Raw genomic sequence first — 21,404 nt, 5'->3', positions numbered from 1 at the left:
AGCTACCCAGGAAATAACTTTTTAAAATACCTGGGGCGCCTGGGTGGCACAGTCGGTTAAGCGTCCAACTTCACCCAGGTCACGATCTCGCGGTCCGTGAGTTCGAGCCCCGCGTCGGGCTCTGGGCTGATGGCTCAGAGCCTGGAGCCTGTTTCCGATTCTGTGTCTCCCTCTCTCTCTGACCCTCCCCCGTTCATGCTCTGTCTCTCTCTGTCCCAAAAATAAATAAACGTTGAAAAAAAAAATAAATAAAATAAAATACTTAATGTACAGAATGGAAGTAATGCCCTCACTTGGCACAAATATCACATTTTGGGATATTCCAGAAGAGTGGAAACTCCACAGTGTGCAAGGGCTGGTTGTGTTGCACTCACTACCTGCTTGCACTGTAGTTACAGAGGACTGTAGTCCATGTAAGCCTGATTAAGTGTTTTTACAGATTAAAAATGAGGAGTAAAAGGAGTAGTTTTAAAAGATTTTTGCCAAGTATCATTAAATAGAGGCAAAGATGTGAACAAGAAAATGACAGAGACACTTTTATTTCCTGAATAAGCTTTGATAGTCATATCATGAAATAAAAACAATTATATAACTAGACTATGTTGTTTTCAATGAAAATGTAATTATCTTTTAAAATGTATTCTGTTACATATGTATGTACATAATATTAGTACAGTGGTACATACATGTTATATTATATGTATATTCTTTGTTATGCATTGAATTGTGTCCCTTAATGTGACTGTATTTGGAAGTAGGGTCTTAAAGGAGGTAATAAGGATTAAATGAGGTCATAAGGGTGGGGCCCTAATCCATTATGACTGGAATCCTTTATAAGAAAAGAGAGAGACAAAAAGACCAGGGAAGCAGAGGCACAGAGAAAAGACCATGTAAGGAACAGTGAGACGGCAATAGTCTGTAAACCAAAGAGAAAGAGACCTGAGGAGAAATCAAAACTGCCAACACTTTGATCCTGGACTTCCAGAGTCCAGAGCTGTTAAGAAAATAAATATCTGGGTTTTTGTTTTTGTTATTGTTTTTTTAAAAACCACCCAGTCTATGGTATTTTATTATCATAAACATTTGTTTGTCACATATATTTGTATATAGTGGGATATATTTTCAAAATTTTGTGAACAAAGCATATGGAGATTATTGGTGCAGACAACAAAGACACATTAGTAAATATAAAAGGCCTCAAAACATTACCTACAAACAAATCCTTGAAAAAAGTATTCCATCTAAACAATAGATTAATCATAATAAAAGGATCAGAAGCGATGAAATCATTTAAGCACAGAGTTAAAACTAAAGGTCTGAAAAAGCACTTCTAGAATGGCAGTGTAAGGAATTATGAAGATCTGCTCCTCCCTAAAAGCAATGAAAACACTAGTAACAATTGTCAAAACAGGTTTTTGAACTCTAGAAATTAATTTGCAACAATCTGTGGAGTGTTTATTCACGAAAAACTGATGAATCTCAGCAAATAAGGCCAGCTCTGTGGTATTTTAACTTGCTTTTACTCTCATCCTCTTCTCCCAAATTAATGGTGGCCTTGAAAACCAACAGCCTCACAACCACAATAGCTGTGAAATACAGTAACCTAGCAACCGCTGTAGGGGGCAGAATAGGATTAGAACTCCCCAAAAGCCCTTTCCCAAGAGAATTGTCAATATTTGGCATGTTGGGCAGTTCCTTGGAAGAGCTCTATTCTCAGGATTTATCTTTATTTGATCTGACTCAGAAAACACAATGTGTGAACTGCCCTATCCCTCGGGCATCTGTCAAAAACAACCAGTAGCAATTGTTCAACACTGCAGCTGCCTCAGGCAGCAATACCAGTTGGGGCTAACAAGAGGCTTATCAAAAATTTAAAAGGAAAAACTGGGGAATGAGACACTCATGGGGGCCTTTGAAAAGCTCTGAAGTTTTCCAGGGAATCCTGAAGGTCATGCAAATATACAGGACTGTAAGTATGACAAGAGAAATGGTTCTAAAAGTTCACCTATGGCAGACACTGAGGCTGTGTACAAGCAGGAAGTGCTAGCTACGACAAGAGTTGTAAAGTATCTGCCCAAAGTTAAAGGCATGCCTCAACAAACACACACAGAGCCTTTGACAGAGTGGAAGACCTTTGGGTTTAAGCACTTAAGGATATCTCTGCCCCAAATCATTAGCTGACCACTAAAGAAACTGCACAACTTCAGCGGCCACATACAAGAAAGAATAGACTTTAAAAGAATGAGATCAGGAAAATCACTAAACAAATAGCAACAGTAACAACAATTCTTTGGTATGTGTGTGTGGAGGGGGGCAGGGTCTTATATTATTTAAATATAATTGCAACACTTTATATGTTCAATTTCAACAAAGAAATTATGAGACACATAAAGAAACACTAAAGTATGACTTAATAAAAGAAAAAGAAAAAAAGAACAGTGAATAAAACTGTCCCTGAACAAGCCCAGATGTTGGACTTCTTAGACAAAGATTATAAATCAGCTATTGTAAATATGTTAACAAAAACTAATGCAACAGCATGGATGAATATTTAAAAAATTTTTTTTAATGTTTTATTTATTTTTGAGACAGAGAGAGACAGAGCATGAGCAGGGGAGGGGCAGAGAGAGAGCAAGACACAGAATCCGAAGCAGGCTCCAGGCTCTGAGCTGTCAGCACAGAGCCCGACGCAGGGCTCGAACTCACAAACCGTGAGATCATGACCTGAGTTGAAGTCGGACGCTTAACTGACTGAGCCACCCAGGCGCCCCCACAGCATGGATGAACACTGAAGACAGTATGCAATGCAAAAGAACAATTATGAAAAGATAAATACTAAAGGATTCTCCTTATAAGGTATATAGATTAGACAAAGTTACAGAAACAGAGAGGAGAATGGCAGTTGCCAGCGGCTAAGGGAGAAATGCAGAATAGCTATTTAATAAGCACAGAGTTTCAGTTTCTCAAGATGATAAAGCTCTAGATATTGGTTGCACAATAATGTGAATATACCTAACACTACTGAAATGTACACTTAAAAATGGTGAAGATGGCAAATTTTACCAAAACTAAAAAGCTAAAGGAAATCATGCCGAAAGAATTATAGGAAACTATGAGAATGATGCCTTAATAAAGAGAAAATATCAATAAAAAGACAGGAATTATATTAAAAAAAGGAGCAAATAGAAATATGAGAGTTGAAAAATATAGTAACAAACAAAAAATTCACTATGGGGGTTAAATGTAAATAGCAATTTCAACTGCAGAAATTAGAATCAATGAAGATAGGTCAACTGAGTTTATCCAGTCTGAGGTACGGAAAGAAAAAGGAATGCAAAGAAATGAACATTGCCTCAAAGATGTATTGGATGCTATACAGACTACCAACATACTCATAATGGTAGTCTGAGACAAAGAGAAGAAAGAGAAAGGGGCATAAAGCATATCGGAAAAAATAAAAGCCACCACTTTACCAAATCTGATGAAAACCGTTAATCTACCACATCTAGATAAGCTTATAGTGTATGTATATATATATATATATATATATATATATACACACACATATATATATATACACATATATATATATATACATATAATGTATATGTATGTATATATGTATGTGTACATATATACATATGTATATGTATATATATATAAAACAGATACTAAGTAGACTCAGATCCTACATCCATCACAAACTGTCAAAAGCCAAAGCCAAAGGTTAATCATTTAAAGCAATAAAATACTTCTTTCATGAAGTATAAGGGATCCTCCATAAGATTAACAGCTGACTTTGCATTAGAAACCATGAAGGAAGGAAAGCATTAAAACTACCCTCCAAAAATGAAGTAGAAGGGGTGTTTGAGTGGCTCAGTCAGTTAAGCTCCCAAATCTTGGTTTCAGCTCAGGCCATGATCTCACAACTTGTGAGATTGAGTCCTGGCATCAGTCAGCACAGAGTCTGCTTGGCACTCTCTCTCTCCTCCTCCCCTGCTCACTCTCTCTCTCTCAGAATAAACTTAAAAAAAAAAAAAAAAAAAAGCATGGAGAAATTAAGGCATTCCCAGATAAAAAACACTGAGAGAATTTATAGCCAGCAGGCCAGACTACAAGAAATACTAAAGGCTAAATAAAGTAAAAGGACACTAAGCTGTAACCACAGAAACAAAGAAACCAGTGAAAATAATTACATTGGTAAATATAAGAGACGGTATAAACGTATTTTTTCTTTGTATTTCCGACCTCTTATTTGATTCAAAGGACTTCCAAGCCATAATTACAGTTGTTTCTCATTATTCATGGTTTCTGCATTTGCAAATTTACCTAATACCTAGAATTTACTTATAACTCCAAAATTAATACTTTGTGGTGCTTCTGTAGTCATTTGCAGACATAGGACAACTCATGGTCCAAGGCATATGTTTCCAACTGAGGTCAAAGTGATGCCCTGCCTTCTTGTTTCAGTTCTCATACTCTAAATAAGTATCATTCTTGCAGTCTATTTAGTGCCATGTTTTTTGCACCTCTATGCTTTTTGTTAGTGATTTTGCTGTTTAAAAGACTCCCAAAAGGAAGTATTGAAGTACCGTTTAGTGTCTGTAAGTGCAAGGCTGTGACAAGCCTTATGGACAAAATACATGTGTTAGATAAGCTTCGTTTAGGCATGAGTTATAGTGTTGATGGTCATGAGTTCAATGTTAATTAATGAACAATATATATTATATAAGGCAACTTTAAACAGAAACACAGCTAAAACAAAGTTATGTATTGATTAACTGACAAACTGACTCTCAAAGAAGCCTATTTCTCCCAGGAGCAATAATTCAGTATTCACTAATTCAGTGTTTGCTACAATTTTACACAACATAACTATGGCAAAAATGAGAATCAAGTCTATGGATAGGCTTACAGTATATATAGATATATTTTATATGACAATAACTTCCCAAAGAAGGGCAGAAGGAAGGGGGACTTACTGAAGCTAAGTTTTTGTATGTTATTTATATGTCAACTTGGGGAGTGTTTTTCGATGAACATTTATATCAGTGAACTTTTTAAAAAAATTTTTTTGTTTATTTATTTTTGAGAGAGAGAGACAGAGAGACAGAGTGACAGGGGAAGGGGCAAGAGAGAGGGAAACACAGAATCTGAGCTATCAGCACAGAGCCCAATGGAGGGCTCAAACTCACAAACCACGAGATCATAACCTGAGCCAAAGTCAGGTGCTTAACCGACTGAGCCACCCAGGTGCCCCATACATCAGTGAACTTTGGCTAGACTGCCCTCCACCTTGTGGATGGGCTTCATCCAATCATTTGAAGGTCTGAATAGAACAAAAAGACTGGCATCCTTAAGCAAGAGAAAATTCTCCAACAAACTGCTTTTGAACTTCATCTGCCCATCATTTCTCCTGGGTCTTGGGCCTGCCAGTCCATACCACAGATTTTGGAATTCCCAGACTCCATAACTACATAGGCTGATTCTTTATAATAAATCTCTTTACATGGATATATCTAGATATCTATACATACACATACACACAGATATAGACAATCTATATCTAAGTCTTATCTCTATATATCCAATAGCAGGTAAAACTAGGAAAAGATCAACAAAAACATAGAAAACTTGACAATACTATAATCAATTAGACATAATAAACATCTAGAGAACAATCCATCCAACAGCAGCAGCAGTATACATATTCTTCTCAAGTGCACATGGAACATTCTCCAGGACAGACCATAAGCAAGGCTATTAAATAAACATCTAAATTTCAAGGATTGAAATCATACAAAGTATAATGTCTGACCACAATGTGATGAAATCAGAAATGAGTAAGAAAAAAATTTGGAAATTCACAAAAATATGAAATTAAACCCTAAATAACCAAAAGGTCAAAAAGAAATCACAAGAAGAGTTGGAAAATATTTTGGGATAAATAAAAACAAAAATGTAACTTACTACTAAAACTTGAAATGCAGATAAACTGTTGCTTATAAAAATATTCACAGCTGTAAAAGCTATGTTTAAAAAATTCAAATCAATAACCTAACATTCCACCTTAAGAAAGTAGAAAAAGAATTGCAAACTGAACCCAAAGCAAGCAGAAGGAAGAATATAATAAAATTAAAGCAAATAAACTAAACAGTAAAGACAAAAACAACTAAGAAAATCAAAACATCAAAACTTTGTTCTTTGAATAGTTCAACAGAATTGACAAACATGTAGCCATAGTGACTATGGAACCATATTGACTACAGGGAGAACACTCAAATTACTAAAATCAGGAATGACTCAGTTCACACTGCTATCACCCTTACAGAAATGAAAAATATATGTGTATACTATGAACAACAGTACACCAACAAATTTGGTAACATAAGTGAAATGGAAAAATTCCTAGGAAGATACAAACTATTGAAAGTAATTTGTATCAAGAATTAATAGAAAATCTGAACAGATCTTGACATTTCTATTAAATATTATACTACAGCTTCTAGCCAGGGCAATTAGGGGGAAAAATGTATCTCTAGGCATTCAAACTGGAAAGAAGTAAAAATATCTCTACTTGCACATTATATGATCTGTATATGGAAAAACCTAAGGAATCCACAGAAAAAAAATATTAGAACTAATAAAGAAGTTCTGAAAGGTTACAGGATAAAAGACTAATATACAAAAATCGACTGTATTTCTTTATATAAGCAATGAACAATTTGAAAAAGAAATGAAAAAAAGTTCAATTTCCAATAGTATCAAAAAGAATAAAACATTTAAGAATAAGTTTAACAAAAGAACTGTAAGACTTATATACTCAAAACCCACAAAACATTGTTAAAATAAATTAAAGAAGACCTAAGTAAATAGGAAGATTCCTATGTTCGTGGATTAGAAGAATTACTATTAATATGGCAATACTCCCTAAAGGGATCTATAGATCCAATGCAATCCCTATCAAAATTCTAGTTGCCTTTTTTGTAGAAAGTGATAACCTGATTTGAAAACTCATATGGAAATACAAAGGATCCACTATGGCTAAGCAATCTTGAAAAACAACAAATCTGGAATATTCACACTTCCTGATTTTAACAGCTTCTACAAAATTAAAGTAAGCAAGATTATGTGATACTGGCATAAGGACAGAAATGTAGATCAATGGAATAGATTTGGGAGACCAGAAATAAACACCTGCATTTACAATCAATTGATTTTCAATAAGGGTGAGAATACCATTCTATGGAAAAAGAAAAGTGTTCAATAAGTGGTGCCTGGGACAACTGGATATCCACATGCAAAAGAAGGAAGCTGAATCTCTATGTTTTACACCATATATAAACATTAGGTCAAAATCAACTGTAGATCTAAATGCAAGAACTAAAACTGTGAAACTCTTAAGAGAAAATGTTAAGAATAAATTCTCATAAAAAAAAATTCTTATGACCTTGGATTAGGCAATGGCTTCTTAGATATACCATTGAAACAACAAACAACGAAAGAAAAATATAGATAATTTAGACATTATCAAAATTAAAAAATTTTGTGCTTCAATGAACACCATCAAAAAAGTGGTAAGAAAGCCCCCAAAACTGGTGAAAATATCTGCAAATCCTGTACCTGAGAAGGAACTTGTATCTAGAATATGTAAAGAATTTAACAGAAAAAGACAAATAACCCAGTTAAAAATGGGCAAAGGATTTGAATAGATATTTCTATAAAGAAGATATACAAATGGCCAATAAATACATGAAAAGATGCTCAACTTTATTAGTAATTAGGGAAATAATAAAAATCACAATAAACTATAGCTTCACACCTACTAAACAAATGGACGGCTAAAATAAAAACGATGGATAATAACAAGTATTGATGTAGATGCAGAGAAATTAGAACTTTCAAACACAGTGAAAAACTAAAATGGTATAGTCACTTTGGAAAATAGTTGGTAAGTTTCTCAAAGTGTTAAATACAGAATTTCCATATGACCCAGCAACTCCACTCCCAGATAACAAGAGAACTGAAAACCTATTATACACACAAACTTGCACATAAATGATTACAGCAGCATTATACATAACAACCAAAGGTAGGAACAACCCAAATGTCTATTGACTGCTGAATATGTAAAATGTACCATGCTAATGCAAGATGTTAAAAAAGAGAAAACTGGGGTAGGGAGGGTAAAAGGTTATATGAGACTCTCGGTACTTTTCACTCAATTGTGCTATAAACCTAAAACTGTTATAAAAAAAAAGAAAGAAAGAAAAAGAAAAGAAGAGGGGAAGGGTATTAATTAAAAAAAAAGAAATAATATAAAAGTCAAAAATGGTTTCTGATCAAAATAATGTAAAAAATTAAATCACTTAAAGTAACCAGGTAGTGAGATAAGGATGTGGTGGATTACTGTGTATTATTTCATTTTGATTTAATAAAGGGAGGAACAATATATCCTATTTCATGTATGATACTGATAGAGAACCTGAGATGTGTGATTTTTTTTAACTTAAAAGTATCACACGTAGTATAAAAAACAGAATAAATGCCTTCTGAACAAAGTGTCCATATAGTTAATAACATAATTCAAAGAAAGTAACTAGGACTCCTTAAAAAGGGTACAGAAAACAACTAAACAATAAGATGACAAAAGGCTCCAAACCTGAGTTAGATAATAATACAAAAAAAGCCTACTGAATATTAGAGACTTCCAGATAGTATCAAAAGGTAATCTAAAATTTGATTATATGAAATACTAATAAAACATAATACTACAAGGTTAAAAGTTAAAAGACAGAAAAAGCTATGCCTGATATATATTAACAAAAAAGGAAGGAAGAACTGTACAAATATTAGTAACCCAAGTAGAAACTGAGGTTAGGAACCATGAATGGAACAAAGGGCTGTGCCTAGATAGCAGAAAATATCCATAATGATGATATAAACAAATGAATACTCTTAAAATGTAATTTAAAAAATTCATTAGAAATTACAAAATGAAACTGACAAAAACTATAGTGGGTAAGTTTAATGTATATCTTAATGTGCAGAAAAAAGACCTAAACCTAGAGAATAGCAATCTTATAACACTTACACACATATAACTGTTATAGCATTGCTGTTCTTTAGGTGTATGTATAGTATGTGCAAACACATATGCATGCTTATACAAATATACACTTCATCATGGATATACATATATACACTTCAAAGGTCAGTATGTTACAAATAAACTGTCTTTCCTAAAATCTACAGAATATTTATGAAAATGGATCCTCAATAAACTCTAAAATTTGAAAAAATGAAGTTGCATACTTGGGCAATATATTATACATCAAAATTATAACAAAAACATAAATATTTAGAAATGTAAAACAATAATCTTTTAAACTCTTAAAAAAATTTTTTTAATGTTTTTATTTATTTTTGAGACAGAGAGAGAGACACAGCATGAGTGGGAGAGGCTCCAGGCTCTGGGCTGTCAGCAAAGAGCCCAACGCGGGGCTTGAACTCACGCACAAGCCATGAAATCATTGCCCTGAGCTGAAATTGGACGCTTAACTGACTGAGCCACCCAGGTGCCCCAAATCTTTTAAACTCTTGAGTCAAAGTGAAAGTCAACATTTTAACTACAGGCTGTTTAGAATAGTAGGTTTTACAATACAGAGAGCCTGACTCCCTCTAGCAGAAATAATAATGGACCTTTCTCTGAAAATACCAACTGTTCGAAGAAATATGATCTATAGTTCCTGAAATTTGAGGAACCCATTCCAAACTTCTCACTGTGTGGTAAAGCTTACAAGGTGTCACCTTGCATGTGCACACAAAACTTTTAATAATCTTAATGTTATACATTATATATACAAAAGGACAACCAAGAATCATCAAAGATTGGAGGAAAGCCCTAACATAAAATACAGGGACCAAACAAACAAAAAAGGCTGAAAGAGAAAGGGACTAGAATAAATGAATGTAGGATATGATGTCAACACACAAAATATAAATCGTACTTTTTATTAATACTAGCAATAATCAGAAATTGAAATAAAAAAATAAGCAAGAATTATGAAATAATTTGGGATAAATATGACAAAGTACAATATGCATGTGCTGAAAGTGCTAAAACGCTGCTGGAAAGTAAGGGAGACCTAAAAAAAATGGAGAGATACGCAATGGACGAGAAGGCATGATATTTTTAAGACGACAATTCTCCCCAAATGAAGTACAAATTGAAATGAAATGTCAATTAAAATCCCAGTAAAATATGAGCACTGTTTTATAGCAAAGATTCTAAAATTTATATGGAAATGCAAAGCATCTAGAATAGCCAAAGTTTTTCTGGAAAAGAAAAGCAAAGTTGGAGAACTAACACTATATAATTTCAAGACCTATTATAAAACAACAGTAATCAACTTGGTATGGAGGGTACTAGCATAAGCATACATTGATGGAACAGCATAGAGAACTCAGAAATATAAAACACAGCCAGACAATCTATCAACTAATATTTGACAAAGGTATCTAGGGCAATTCAAATGAGAAAAAGATACTTCTTTCAACAAATAGTACTGGAACAGTTAAGTACCCATATGTGAAATGGGACAAAAAAACAAAAAACAAAAAACAAAAAACAAACCTAAGAAAAGAAATGGAAATTTGACCTTTACACCACACACTGAATACAAAAACTCACTGAGCATGGGCCACAGACCCAAATGTTAGAGCCAAAAATATAAAACTTCTAGAAGAAAACACGAGAAAATCTGTGTGACCTTGGTTTAGTAAAGATTTATTAATTACAATGCAAAAGAAAACACACACACACACACACACACACACACACACACACAAGAATCAATGAACTGGACTTTGAAAAACAAACAAAAAACTTTTTGGGCTCTCTTCCAAAGACATTGTTACTAAAATATTTGAAGAGGGGCCCCTGGGTGGCTCAGTCAGTTAAGCATGACCTTTGGCTCAGGTCACGATCTTGTGGTTTGTGAGTTTGAGCCTTGCATCAGGCTCTGTGCTGACAGCTCAGAGACTGGAGCCTGCTTTGGATTCTATGTCTCCTTCTCTCTCTGCCCCTCCCTCTCTCTCTCTCTCAAAAATAAATAAACATTAATTAAATAAAATATTTGGAGAAAATATCTGAAAAATATGTAACTGACAAATGAAATCTGTCTAGAACATATAAGGAATTCTTACAACTCAATAATAAAAAGACAACTCAAAAGAAAAAAAAAGAGCTAGACATTTTACAAAAAAATACAGGATACAGGCAAATATCACATACAAAGTTGCTCAACATATCATTAATCATTAAGGAAATGCAGATTAAAACCACAATGAGATAATACAATACACCTACCAGAATGATTAAATTAAAAAACTTACTGCATGTCAAATACTGACAAAAATGTGGAACTGGAACTCTTATACACTAGTAGGAGAAATGTAAAATGGTACAACCATCATTTTGGAAAACAATTTGGCAGTTTCTTAAAAAGTTAAGCAGACACCTACCATTTGACCAAGCCATCCACTCATAGGTATTTATCAAAGAAAAATAGAAGTATACATCCATAGAAAGACTTGTACATAAGTATTCACAATAGCTTTATTTGTAATAGCGAAAACTTGAAAAATCCAAATGCTGATCAAAAAGGTTTATGGGTATACCAACTGTTTTTCTCTTGGTGTTTTCAAAGTTTTCCATTTTGTCTTTCAGGATTGTTATTATGATATCTATCTATGGATTTCTTTGTGCTTATTTTACATGGAAATTTATCAAGCTTCACAAATGTGTAGATTTACATTTTTCATCACATTTGGGAAGTTTTCATCCATTATTCCCTCAAAAACTTTTTCTGCTCCTATCTTCCCTGTCCTGTTCAATTAGGCATACATTGTTGTGCTTAACAGTATCCCACATTTCCCTGTTCATTTTAGCCACTTTGTTTTCCTGTTCTTCAGACTGCATAATTTCTAGCAACTGATCTTCAAATTCAAAGATCTACCAGTTCTAATCTACTGTTGATGCCCTCTAGTGAATTTTTTGTTTCAGAAGTAGAACTTCTATGTCTAATACCTTGATTATAATTATGGTTTCATGATTAATACACATATCAAAATTAAGCTGTACATTTTAAATACACCCACTTTACTGTATGTAATTATACCTCATTGACACTTTAAAAAATTAATAAAATATATTTAAATAATAATTTTTAAATAGGGTCAGCTGCTTTAGTTTAATCAGAGGCAAACAGCTTACATCTCACTATGAATGCCTATTTCTACTTCTGTCTTAAAATTGCCCAAAGCTGATCAAACATTCTTAGAACATTCAAATTTCATTTATTTCTTTTTTGGCAAAAGAGGATCATTAATATAAAAGAGATGTCTCTAAATTTGTAAATATTGCCTATTCATATAAAAAATAAGAATATATAATCAATTTAATACTGGTAAAATGTTTCCCCAAATGAACAGGATATTTTGAAAAGTACTTGCTCCTGAAAACCTGGTATATAAAAACTAAACCCAACTCATCATTATTTCTTAATTTATTAGTCAAATTACTATTTCTCAACAATTTGCTGCCTATACTTCTCTCAGGTGGTTTTTTCCTTTTCTTAGTTTACTATTGAATCCAGTAGTAGGGTCCTTGCCAAGACACATAGCCAGGATTTGGGCCACAGGTTTGTCTAATGATCCCCTCATAGAGCATCCCTGAGGATGGCCAAGAGAGGAAAAGAAAGTCTTGGTGATTATCAAGTCACAAATTCATAACAATAATTCCCTCAACCCACTCCAAAATTAATTTTCAGGTAAACTTGACTACACAATCTAATCACCACCAAACTCTACTAACAAGAGTGTTAAATAGGGTAGAAATGAGAAACAGTAATTTTGGTTGCAAATATAGCTAAGGGCTGGAGGGCTGTGGACAGTCAGGTGGCAGCTTGTACATGTGTATGTGCTTGGGGGAGAGTGGGTAGGTAACAAGACAAAAAATGGGAGCAGGGTATAAAAAGAAAAATGCTAACATAGACATCAAGACATTTTTGTGTAACTTGCAAGTATGCCTTGGGCGCTGGTGACAGGGTTTGCCAGCACTAAAAAGAAATGATTAGTAGGTTTCCCTAATGTAGCTTAGTTTAATCATTAAATGGCAGTATCCCTCTTAATCAGAGACAGTAAAGAGGAAATGAAAGCTGAAAAAAGTGTCTTCAGCCACACCTCTCTGATAACATCAGTATTTAAGACATCTTTTACTCTGGTAGGTCTTAGAATTTACATTGTAAATACAGCATGTGATGAGATAAAAAATTAAGGTAACATCCAGAACCTCAAAATTTTCCTTAATAAAAGGAAAGTCCCTCTCCTTGAAATTCTTTGACAATAGTTGTAGAGCTTAGATTAGAAGACCCTAGGTCTGCTGTATCCAAGTAGTAAATCTACCAAACTCACTCTAATTACTAAATGGATCTAATTCTAATTAAGAATGTCAGTTTTTAAAAAAAGTTTATTATGTCTAGATTAGGGACTTTTCCACTTTGGGGATTCTATCTATCTATCTATCTATCTATCTATCTATCTATCCATCCATCCATCCATCCAGAACTGTAAATACTGTTTATATAGAAAACTGGTAAAGTATCCATGCATTTTGTTAGCCCATTCACATTAAAAGTGTATTTCAGAAATACACATATATTTTATAACAAAGTCTGGATCTTGCATCAATTATAAATATGATTGTACCTACGTGATAAGAATTCTATAATTTTCTTTTGAGTCTAGTAATTACATAAAAGGACTTTCCTTGTATCTGACATTTTAATACTATTCAACAACAGACCTGTCCAAATTCTGTCTACCAACATTTGCTTATCAATTAGTTCCATCTGTTTTTTATTCTTCCAATAAATTTTCAAGAGGCTATCTAAATTTTGAGTAAATATTCCTTTGTTGACAACAGTAACTGGAAATAGGCATCTCCACCATGAATAAATATGAAGCTGAGAAGAATCTATAGATAGAAAAAGTATATTCTTTAATTTATTTAGAGTAAACACTCTATACTTATTATGTTCTTTATATCTAATATATACAGGCATAATATAAATTAGCTATAAAATAATCTCATATGACTATATCTTATAAATAATATCTAGAAATCATCATTAAAGAGTAGGCTTTCTATGTGGGAACATAAATCATACTCCTGGTATTTCCGGGTTCTCAGTAACATTCTACTTTAAATACAAGGTGTTTCTTTTTTTCATTTAGGTGGGTCTAAAGGTGATGGAAACAGAAAGTCATTTTCAAACTGGACATAGATGAAAGTGAGTGGACATTAAATTAAAATAACATGTATAGAGTACTTTACGGTTTCCAGAGAACTTTTACATATAACTCATTTAATTGTTTCAACAACTTCTGTGATAGAAGATGTTTCCACCAAGGACTGGGGCACGTGGGAGGGAGAAGGACATCAGGTACCAAGATACTCATTTCTTCTGTATATGTATCTTGCTTCACCCTATGGAATCCTAGTCTCGGGGTGCCTGGGTGACTCAGTCATTTAAATGTCCCATTCTTGATCTCAGCTCAGGTCATGATCTCGTGGTCATGTGATATCAAGCCCCCAGTGGGGCTTGCTGAGCATGGAGCCTGCTTGGGATTCTCTCTCTCTTCCTTTCTCTGCCCCTCCTCTGCTTGCATTCGGTCTCTCTCAAAATAAATAAAAAACAACAACAAAAAAGAACCCCAGTGTGTAAGGAACTGATGTTACTCATAACTAAACTACAGTATAAGTATGTGATCCCAGGTATCATTTACTTTGAGGTATCATTTGAGGCTTTAACACTTTTATTTGGAATATTAATAAATCAATTGCCAAAAAAGTGAATACCAACTTCTATATCAGACAAAGAAATATCACTATGCCAGCTTCTTATCAAAGGTCATCTCAATCCAACAAATGTTACTAAATCATTACAAAGCACTACGGTGAAGAACTAAAACACACTGTGTAATAAATAGACAGGGATTAATTATCTCCTACTACTTGTGAAGCTGTCTTTTGGTGGATTTGTTTTAGGACTCCCACAAACAGTATACTGAGAAACCCAAGTATTAGGGAATTACTCTCAAATTCTTTTCAAAAGAGTAACTATAACTGTCTAATGAGAGAGTTGGCCAGATAACCTGAAAAATGCGCCAATATAAATTAAACTGAAAGTCTAAAGTAATCATCGAAGAAGCCACTAAAACCTTCAATAATGTTCACTATTTTATTGTTTGTAGTACTAATGGGTAAACCAGTCATTGAGTCAGAACTGTTCTACAATAAAAATAGGCAAAACCAAACCAAGTGAAACTCTTATCTCCAAGTTCTGTGGCTTTTAAATATGGCAACTTTACTTTTTATGGTCCAAACAGGACCCACTTCTGAGAGCAGAAGAGAGTGCAATTGATAATTAGGCATAAAATGGGATTGTCCCAGGCAAACCAGAATGTATGGTCTCCCTGCTTACAAGACACATGTCCCAGGGTCATCCTGTTCTAAGAAGATTACAAAAACAAAAACTAAAAAAGGAAAAGGAAGCCAGAAGGAATTCAAAGCAAGGAAATAAACAAAAAAACCAAACTCACAAAGCAAGTTTTTCCTCAATTCTACAAATCAGTTCGAATAGTAATATTTTACTTAAACCAGGGTAAGGACTGGGGGAGCAGAGGTAGTAAACTAAGGAGGACTGGTTAAATTATATTTATGAAGCAGTCAGGTCCCAGATCCCTTCCCCCATCCCAGGAAAACCTGGAAGTTTATTTTCTTAAGAACATAAAACAGCTGTTCCCTGCCCAGGTGACCCTGGGCACAGCTGAGCGGAGTATGTACTCTACTGAAAACAACAGTTTAGGTGCATGCATACATCCAGGATGCTGAATGCAGTGACAGTCCCCACTGTCTCCCCACTGCTTATTTCCCAGGAAGCTGGCAGCCAAGCCTTAATTCTAAAGGCAAGAGACTTAGGGAGCCCTCTCTGAGAAATTCAACCTAAAGTTACTGACATAAGAGATTCTTCAACCAAATGGCCCAGCCGACCCTATTGTGAAACTCGGTCAATAAACCGTCCTCAGATTCCAATCAGCATTCTGTTCCTCACTATTAAATACAAACAAACACAAATTGCCAGACATCTAACAGAAGACTCTAATATAAAAGACAGAGACCAAAAAACAAAACAAAACAAAACAACATATATAACAAATAGATAAAAGCAGCTTATAGAAAAGGAAAAAGAAAAAAAATCTAGTAGGGTATTTCTCACAGAGATAAGAGGACATATTACATCCATGTAATGAGAGCAAGATACTATAAAAAGAACAAACAGAGAAGTTAAGAAAAAGATCTTTGAAATAATAACCTCATAGAAGGATTACTAGATAAAGCTAAGAAAGTCTTCATAAAAAAATATAGCAAAAAACAAAAAAGATGACTAACAGAAAAGATAAGATTAAAGATCTCAAATCCAATTGATAGGAGTTCCCCCCAAAAAATGAAGAAAAAAATCATCAAGAGAATTCAAGAAAATTTTACAGAAATAAAGGGCAGGATTTTCCAATTCAAAGAATCTTCAAACCATCAGCAAAAATGGAGAAAAAGGAGACTGATGCCAAGGCAGATTACTGTAAAATTTCAGAAAAATGGGATAAAAAGTAGATCTTAAAAATTTTCAGAGTAAAACAAGTCACAAAAGACAAGACCAGAAGGCTTTGGTCTTATCAACTGCAACACAGGAAACTGGAATACAGTGGAGAAATGTCTTCAAAATATTGCAGGAAAATTATGTCTAACTAGAATGCAAACTACCAATCAAGCATGAGGGAAACATATTTTCAGATATACAAAGTCTAAAAACATCTCCTACCCATGCAAGCTTTCTCAGGAAACTTCTGGGAGATTAACACCAAGAAAGTGAGAGAATAAAGCAAGAAAGCAGAAGGCATGGAATATAGGAAACAAGAAATTCAACATGGCGGGAAGTGAAGGGCGATCTGAACAAGACAGCTAGGTTCCATATGTGGACAATGACTAGCTCAGTCTGGAGGAGTGAAGAAGATAAAACAGACATAACACTTAGAAAGTGTCTCCAAGTCTTGAAAGGAGACTTAACTGCTGGAAGTAAACAGAATAAACAAGACAATTATTAACCTACAAACATTTTTTTAAAAATGTACAAGAAAACAAAAAGGAGGGGCAGGAGAAGAAAAGTGATTAGTTTACCATTTATCACATGGCTCAGCTGTGAAAAGCACTTACATTCTTGTAATAATGTTAAGTATTTGACAGTGACATAACAAAATCAGGATACAATTTAGATTGGGAGACTGGAAGTATAAAAATGATATAGTAGGGGTGGAGGGAAGAAAGCAAGAAAAATCCTCATCTCCTACAGAGGGTAATCAACAAATGATGTCAGAAACTGTATATGGTCTAATTAACTAAAAGTTAAAGAGGTCAAAGTGTAGGAGCGGAAATGGGGGGATCCCCAGGGAGAAGACAACTTGCTTGCTGTGTTATGTAATAATCTTATAGAATTACTGGTCTCTAAACAAAAAGCATGTATAAAATTTAAAATATTTGGTAAAAAGAAAAAAGAAAAAAGAAATGAGAATTATTAGAAAAAGAAGAAATCTCTAAGACACTTCAATTTAGATATTAATTTGCTTTCAGATTTTAGTCCATATAACATTTTTTCCCATGACTACACCCATATCAATGTATATGCTACTGAATACAATTATCTGCTCTCAGATAACTGTGGTGATCACAGACCAGGAAGTTTCTGTATCTTACCTCAAGCAGAGCTGCTGCAGGATCACCCTGCAGACTTTTTCCTAGTTTGTCCACCTCATCTAATAGGAACACTGGATTGTTAACCCCAACAGTCTTCAAGCCATTGATTATACGACCAGGCATACTGCCAACGTAGGTACGCCTATAGAAAGCAGACAGCAAGTTAACAAGACATCAGGAGGCAAGAGGAGTATCATTTAGAAATCAAAACTCAGGCCTGGGAAAAAGTCATTTAGTTATCACAGTAACACAGCAAAGAGGTACTATATATTTAAAAAGTTCTTTGATACAACATGGCGGGAAGTGAAGGGTGATCTGAACAAGACAGCTAGGTTCATTCAATTCTTGAATTGAATTCAAGATACAGCCAATGCTGGCTGTAAGTTACCCATAATACTGGAAGAATTGTAGCTCGTTTCTGCCATTTAGTGAAACTGAAAAACATTATACTTAAGCATATGATTGTGATTCTTACTTTTCAGGATTTCAAAATGTCCAAAGGAGCCTCCCCACACTCCCTCAACACAAGCATCTTTTTACACATTGAAATGGTTGTCCCAGGGCTAGTGAAAACATCATCATCTTCATGAAGGAAATCAGAATTGGTTCAAATGGCCACTCAAAACGTAGACCAAAAAGAAGAAAGAAAAATTCCCAATTCTTTTATTTTCAGAAGCAATAGTCTGTAATTATAGTAAGATTTGGGGTCAATAGTATGTATATCAAAATTCCATTAGTTCTGGCCCTTTGAATAAAACTGTATTCATCCTATATACACTGTTATGCCCAAGTTCAGCCAGATATTTTTTTATCCATTAAAGTATTAGAGGCTCCTTTATTATATTTGAACAAGAATCATCTACATAATTGTGACAGATGTAGAGGGTGGCATGAATAAAAACAAATATGTTTGTCAAACTGAAAAATGTGCCTTGTTTACAAAGCCAGCAAAACTTTAAGTAGCAATTTACCAATTTTAATTATAACCTTGTTGCCTAGGCCATGTGCAAAGCAGATGCTGTTTGTGAAAAGGCATAAAAGGGTGGCTGCCTACAAGAAACTAATCAATGGTAAGTGTAATAGCAACAGTTATCTTATGATATGCACAAAGCCGATTCCTGGAGCAGGCCTAAGTTTTACCACATGACTGGTATAAAGCAGGACAGAATAAATACAGTGACCTTTGAAAAGACAAGAAAGCCTTAAACATATCGTGGGAATGCCTTACATGGAGGGAGGGTGACCGAGGCCCTGGAACCAAATACAATAAACACTGTCCTGTTACAATAAGGAGTTGGCACATTCAAGATTTCAGAATGGGATACAGGAAGGACAAGACTCAAAATTAATAAAAGCCTCTCAAATTATTTCTCTAGAGAACTTATGAATTTGCCAGTATCCTGTGAATAAGTAGGTAAGGGAAATTAAAACAAAACAAAACACAAAGCCTCTAAGGGTCAATTTTACTGCATCAATGTCTTTCTTTCCCATAATGTTTTTGACAGGTAGATTTCAAAAACAGGTACTAATGACCTAAAGTCATGGAGAGAAAAATAATATTCTAAGCAGGGACCTTTCTAAAGAAGCGGAAATATGGACACTAGTCCATAAACAACTTCTCCTAAACCTTCCATTGCTTTCCAGAGCCTACAGCATAAAGCCAAACTCCTCTGTCTGGAATTCAAGGCTCTTCACAATGCAGTCCCCACCAGCCTTCCTAACTTGCTGCCATAATGCTCTTGCATTATCCACAATCACAATCCTATTATACTCCTTATGTTTTTTAACTTCTGTTAATATGTTACCTTCCTGCCCTGAATACTCTTTCTACCTATGTAAATCCAGGAATTCTAAAAAAACTTTTCCTGACCACCTCTCACAAAGTGATCTTTCCAATAATGCAACATCTACAGCATTTACTGGCCCTACAATTCATCTGATGCAGTTACAACTTAGTTTCTGGGTACCTCCTCTAGAGAGCCAGTGAGCACTCTGATGACAGAGAGTGGGTCTTATTACAGAGTAGATCCCCTGGATATAGAGCTATCAGACTGTTCCCTAAACAGAAGCTTGTTTTTCCTATTTATTTGATGACATCAGGTCAACCATGCCAGCACCCGAAGTATCACCACTGCGAAGGCCACACAAGTCTTTGAATACTGCTTTGAACAAATAACTTGATCTAAGTCTCAGTTTCCTCATCTGGAAAATGGACATAGTAACTGCCAACCTCATAGATTATATAATTATGAAAGCATAACAGGTAAAGCACACAGTGTAGTGCCTGGCACACAGTAACCTTTCAAAAGATGTTCATTGTTGTTCACATCTTTCATAGCACCAAGCATACTCAATGCCCTTAGTGTTCCTCAATCACAGATGATGACATCCCCTGAATATGTAACACTAGTCTACAGGTCAAACAAAGAAGAGAACCATTACAGAGGGCTGATAAGCTGTGGAAAATATCTATAATGTGCTACATCCTTTACCAGAAGGTATGCTAGCATGCAATTCACTGACTAAAGATACAGAATATACTTTGAATAAACCTTTGGAATATGAATCAGATGGTGGAAAGTGCAGCAATACACAAAATAAAAATGTTCTCTTTCAACATCACCCAATATAAATCACTACTTTTTTTTTTTTTTTACAATTTTTTGTTATTTATTTATTTTTGAGAGAGAGAGAGAGAGAGAGAGAGAGAACATGAGTGAGCAAGGGACACAGGGAGAGGGAGAGGGAGAGGGAGAGGGAGAGGGAGAGGGAGAGGGAGAGGGAGAGAGAGAGGGAGAGGGAGAGGGAGAGAGAGAGAGAGAGAGAGAGAGAGAGAGAATCCCAAGCAGGCTCCGCATTATTAGTGCAGAGCCCGAAGCAGGGCTCAAACTCACCTGAAACGGGGCTCAAGTTCACAAACCGTAAGATTATGACCTAAGCTGAAGTTGGATGCCTAACCGACTGAACCACCCAGGTGCCCCTATAACCACTTTTAAAAAACAAATTGGCATACCAAAATATCCTCCTGAGAAACCACATAAGTAGGAGATTAATGAAATTAATACTCTTTTACAAACTATTAACTTTTTTGAGGGCAAAATACATACTTTGCCATGTCCTTCCTCATGAAACAACATCTAGGAAGCAACATAGCACAATACAGGTAAGTTTGCAAAGAATGTATCTCTTCAATTACTTACTATTCAGCCTAAATACATGATTATGTAGAAGTTTTTTTTTTAATTGAAGTACATGAGTTAACTTTAAAAATACATGAATTCATATTTTTCTTGTGATTGGTATAGACAGTTCATAGGTTTATAAGGATTAGCATATGAAATACACAAAACCAAGTATCTACATGGTTCAAAAATTTAAGTTACAAGATCAGCATTTGTCATGTTCCAAAATATAGTCCGGTTTATGCTTCAAAAAACTACAGACAATATCCTCTATTTATAGGAGCTCCATGGTAAATCAATTACTTTACTACTCTGTGCCTGGACATCTTCAAATCTTAAGCCAAAAGGCT

The 21,404-nt window shown here is 34.6% G+C and overlaps 1 protein-coding gene across 2 annotated transcripts in view; it reads right to left on the bottom strand.

Moving 5' to 3' along the window:
• Window positions 1–21,404, bottom strand: part of LONP2 (lon peptidase 2, peroxisomal) — a 105,714-nt gene that overhangs the window by 52,800 nt on the left and 31,510 nt on the right. For both annotated transcript variants that reach the window (XM_045442662.1, XM_045442660.1), the window contains one exon: window positions 17,873–18,014. In XM_045442662.1, coding sequence (XP_045298618.1) covers window positions 17,873–18,014 — 142 coding nt within the window. The remainder of the gene's footprint in view (window positions 1–17,872; window positions 18,015–21,404) is intronic.

This window comes from Leopardus geoffroyi, chromosome E2 (assembly GCF_018350155.1).
Source record: "Leopardus geoffroyi isolate Oge1 chromosome E2, O.geoffroyi_Oge1_pat1.0, whole genome shotgun sequence".
In the NCBI taxonomy this organism is placed as follows: domain Eukaryota; kingdom Metazoa; phylum Chordata; class Mammalia; order Carnivora; family Felidae; genus Leopardus; species Leopardus geoffroyi.
The sequence above is the reverse complement of the archived record's forward strand: the minus strand, read 5'-3'. Positions and strand labels throughout refer to the sequence as shown.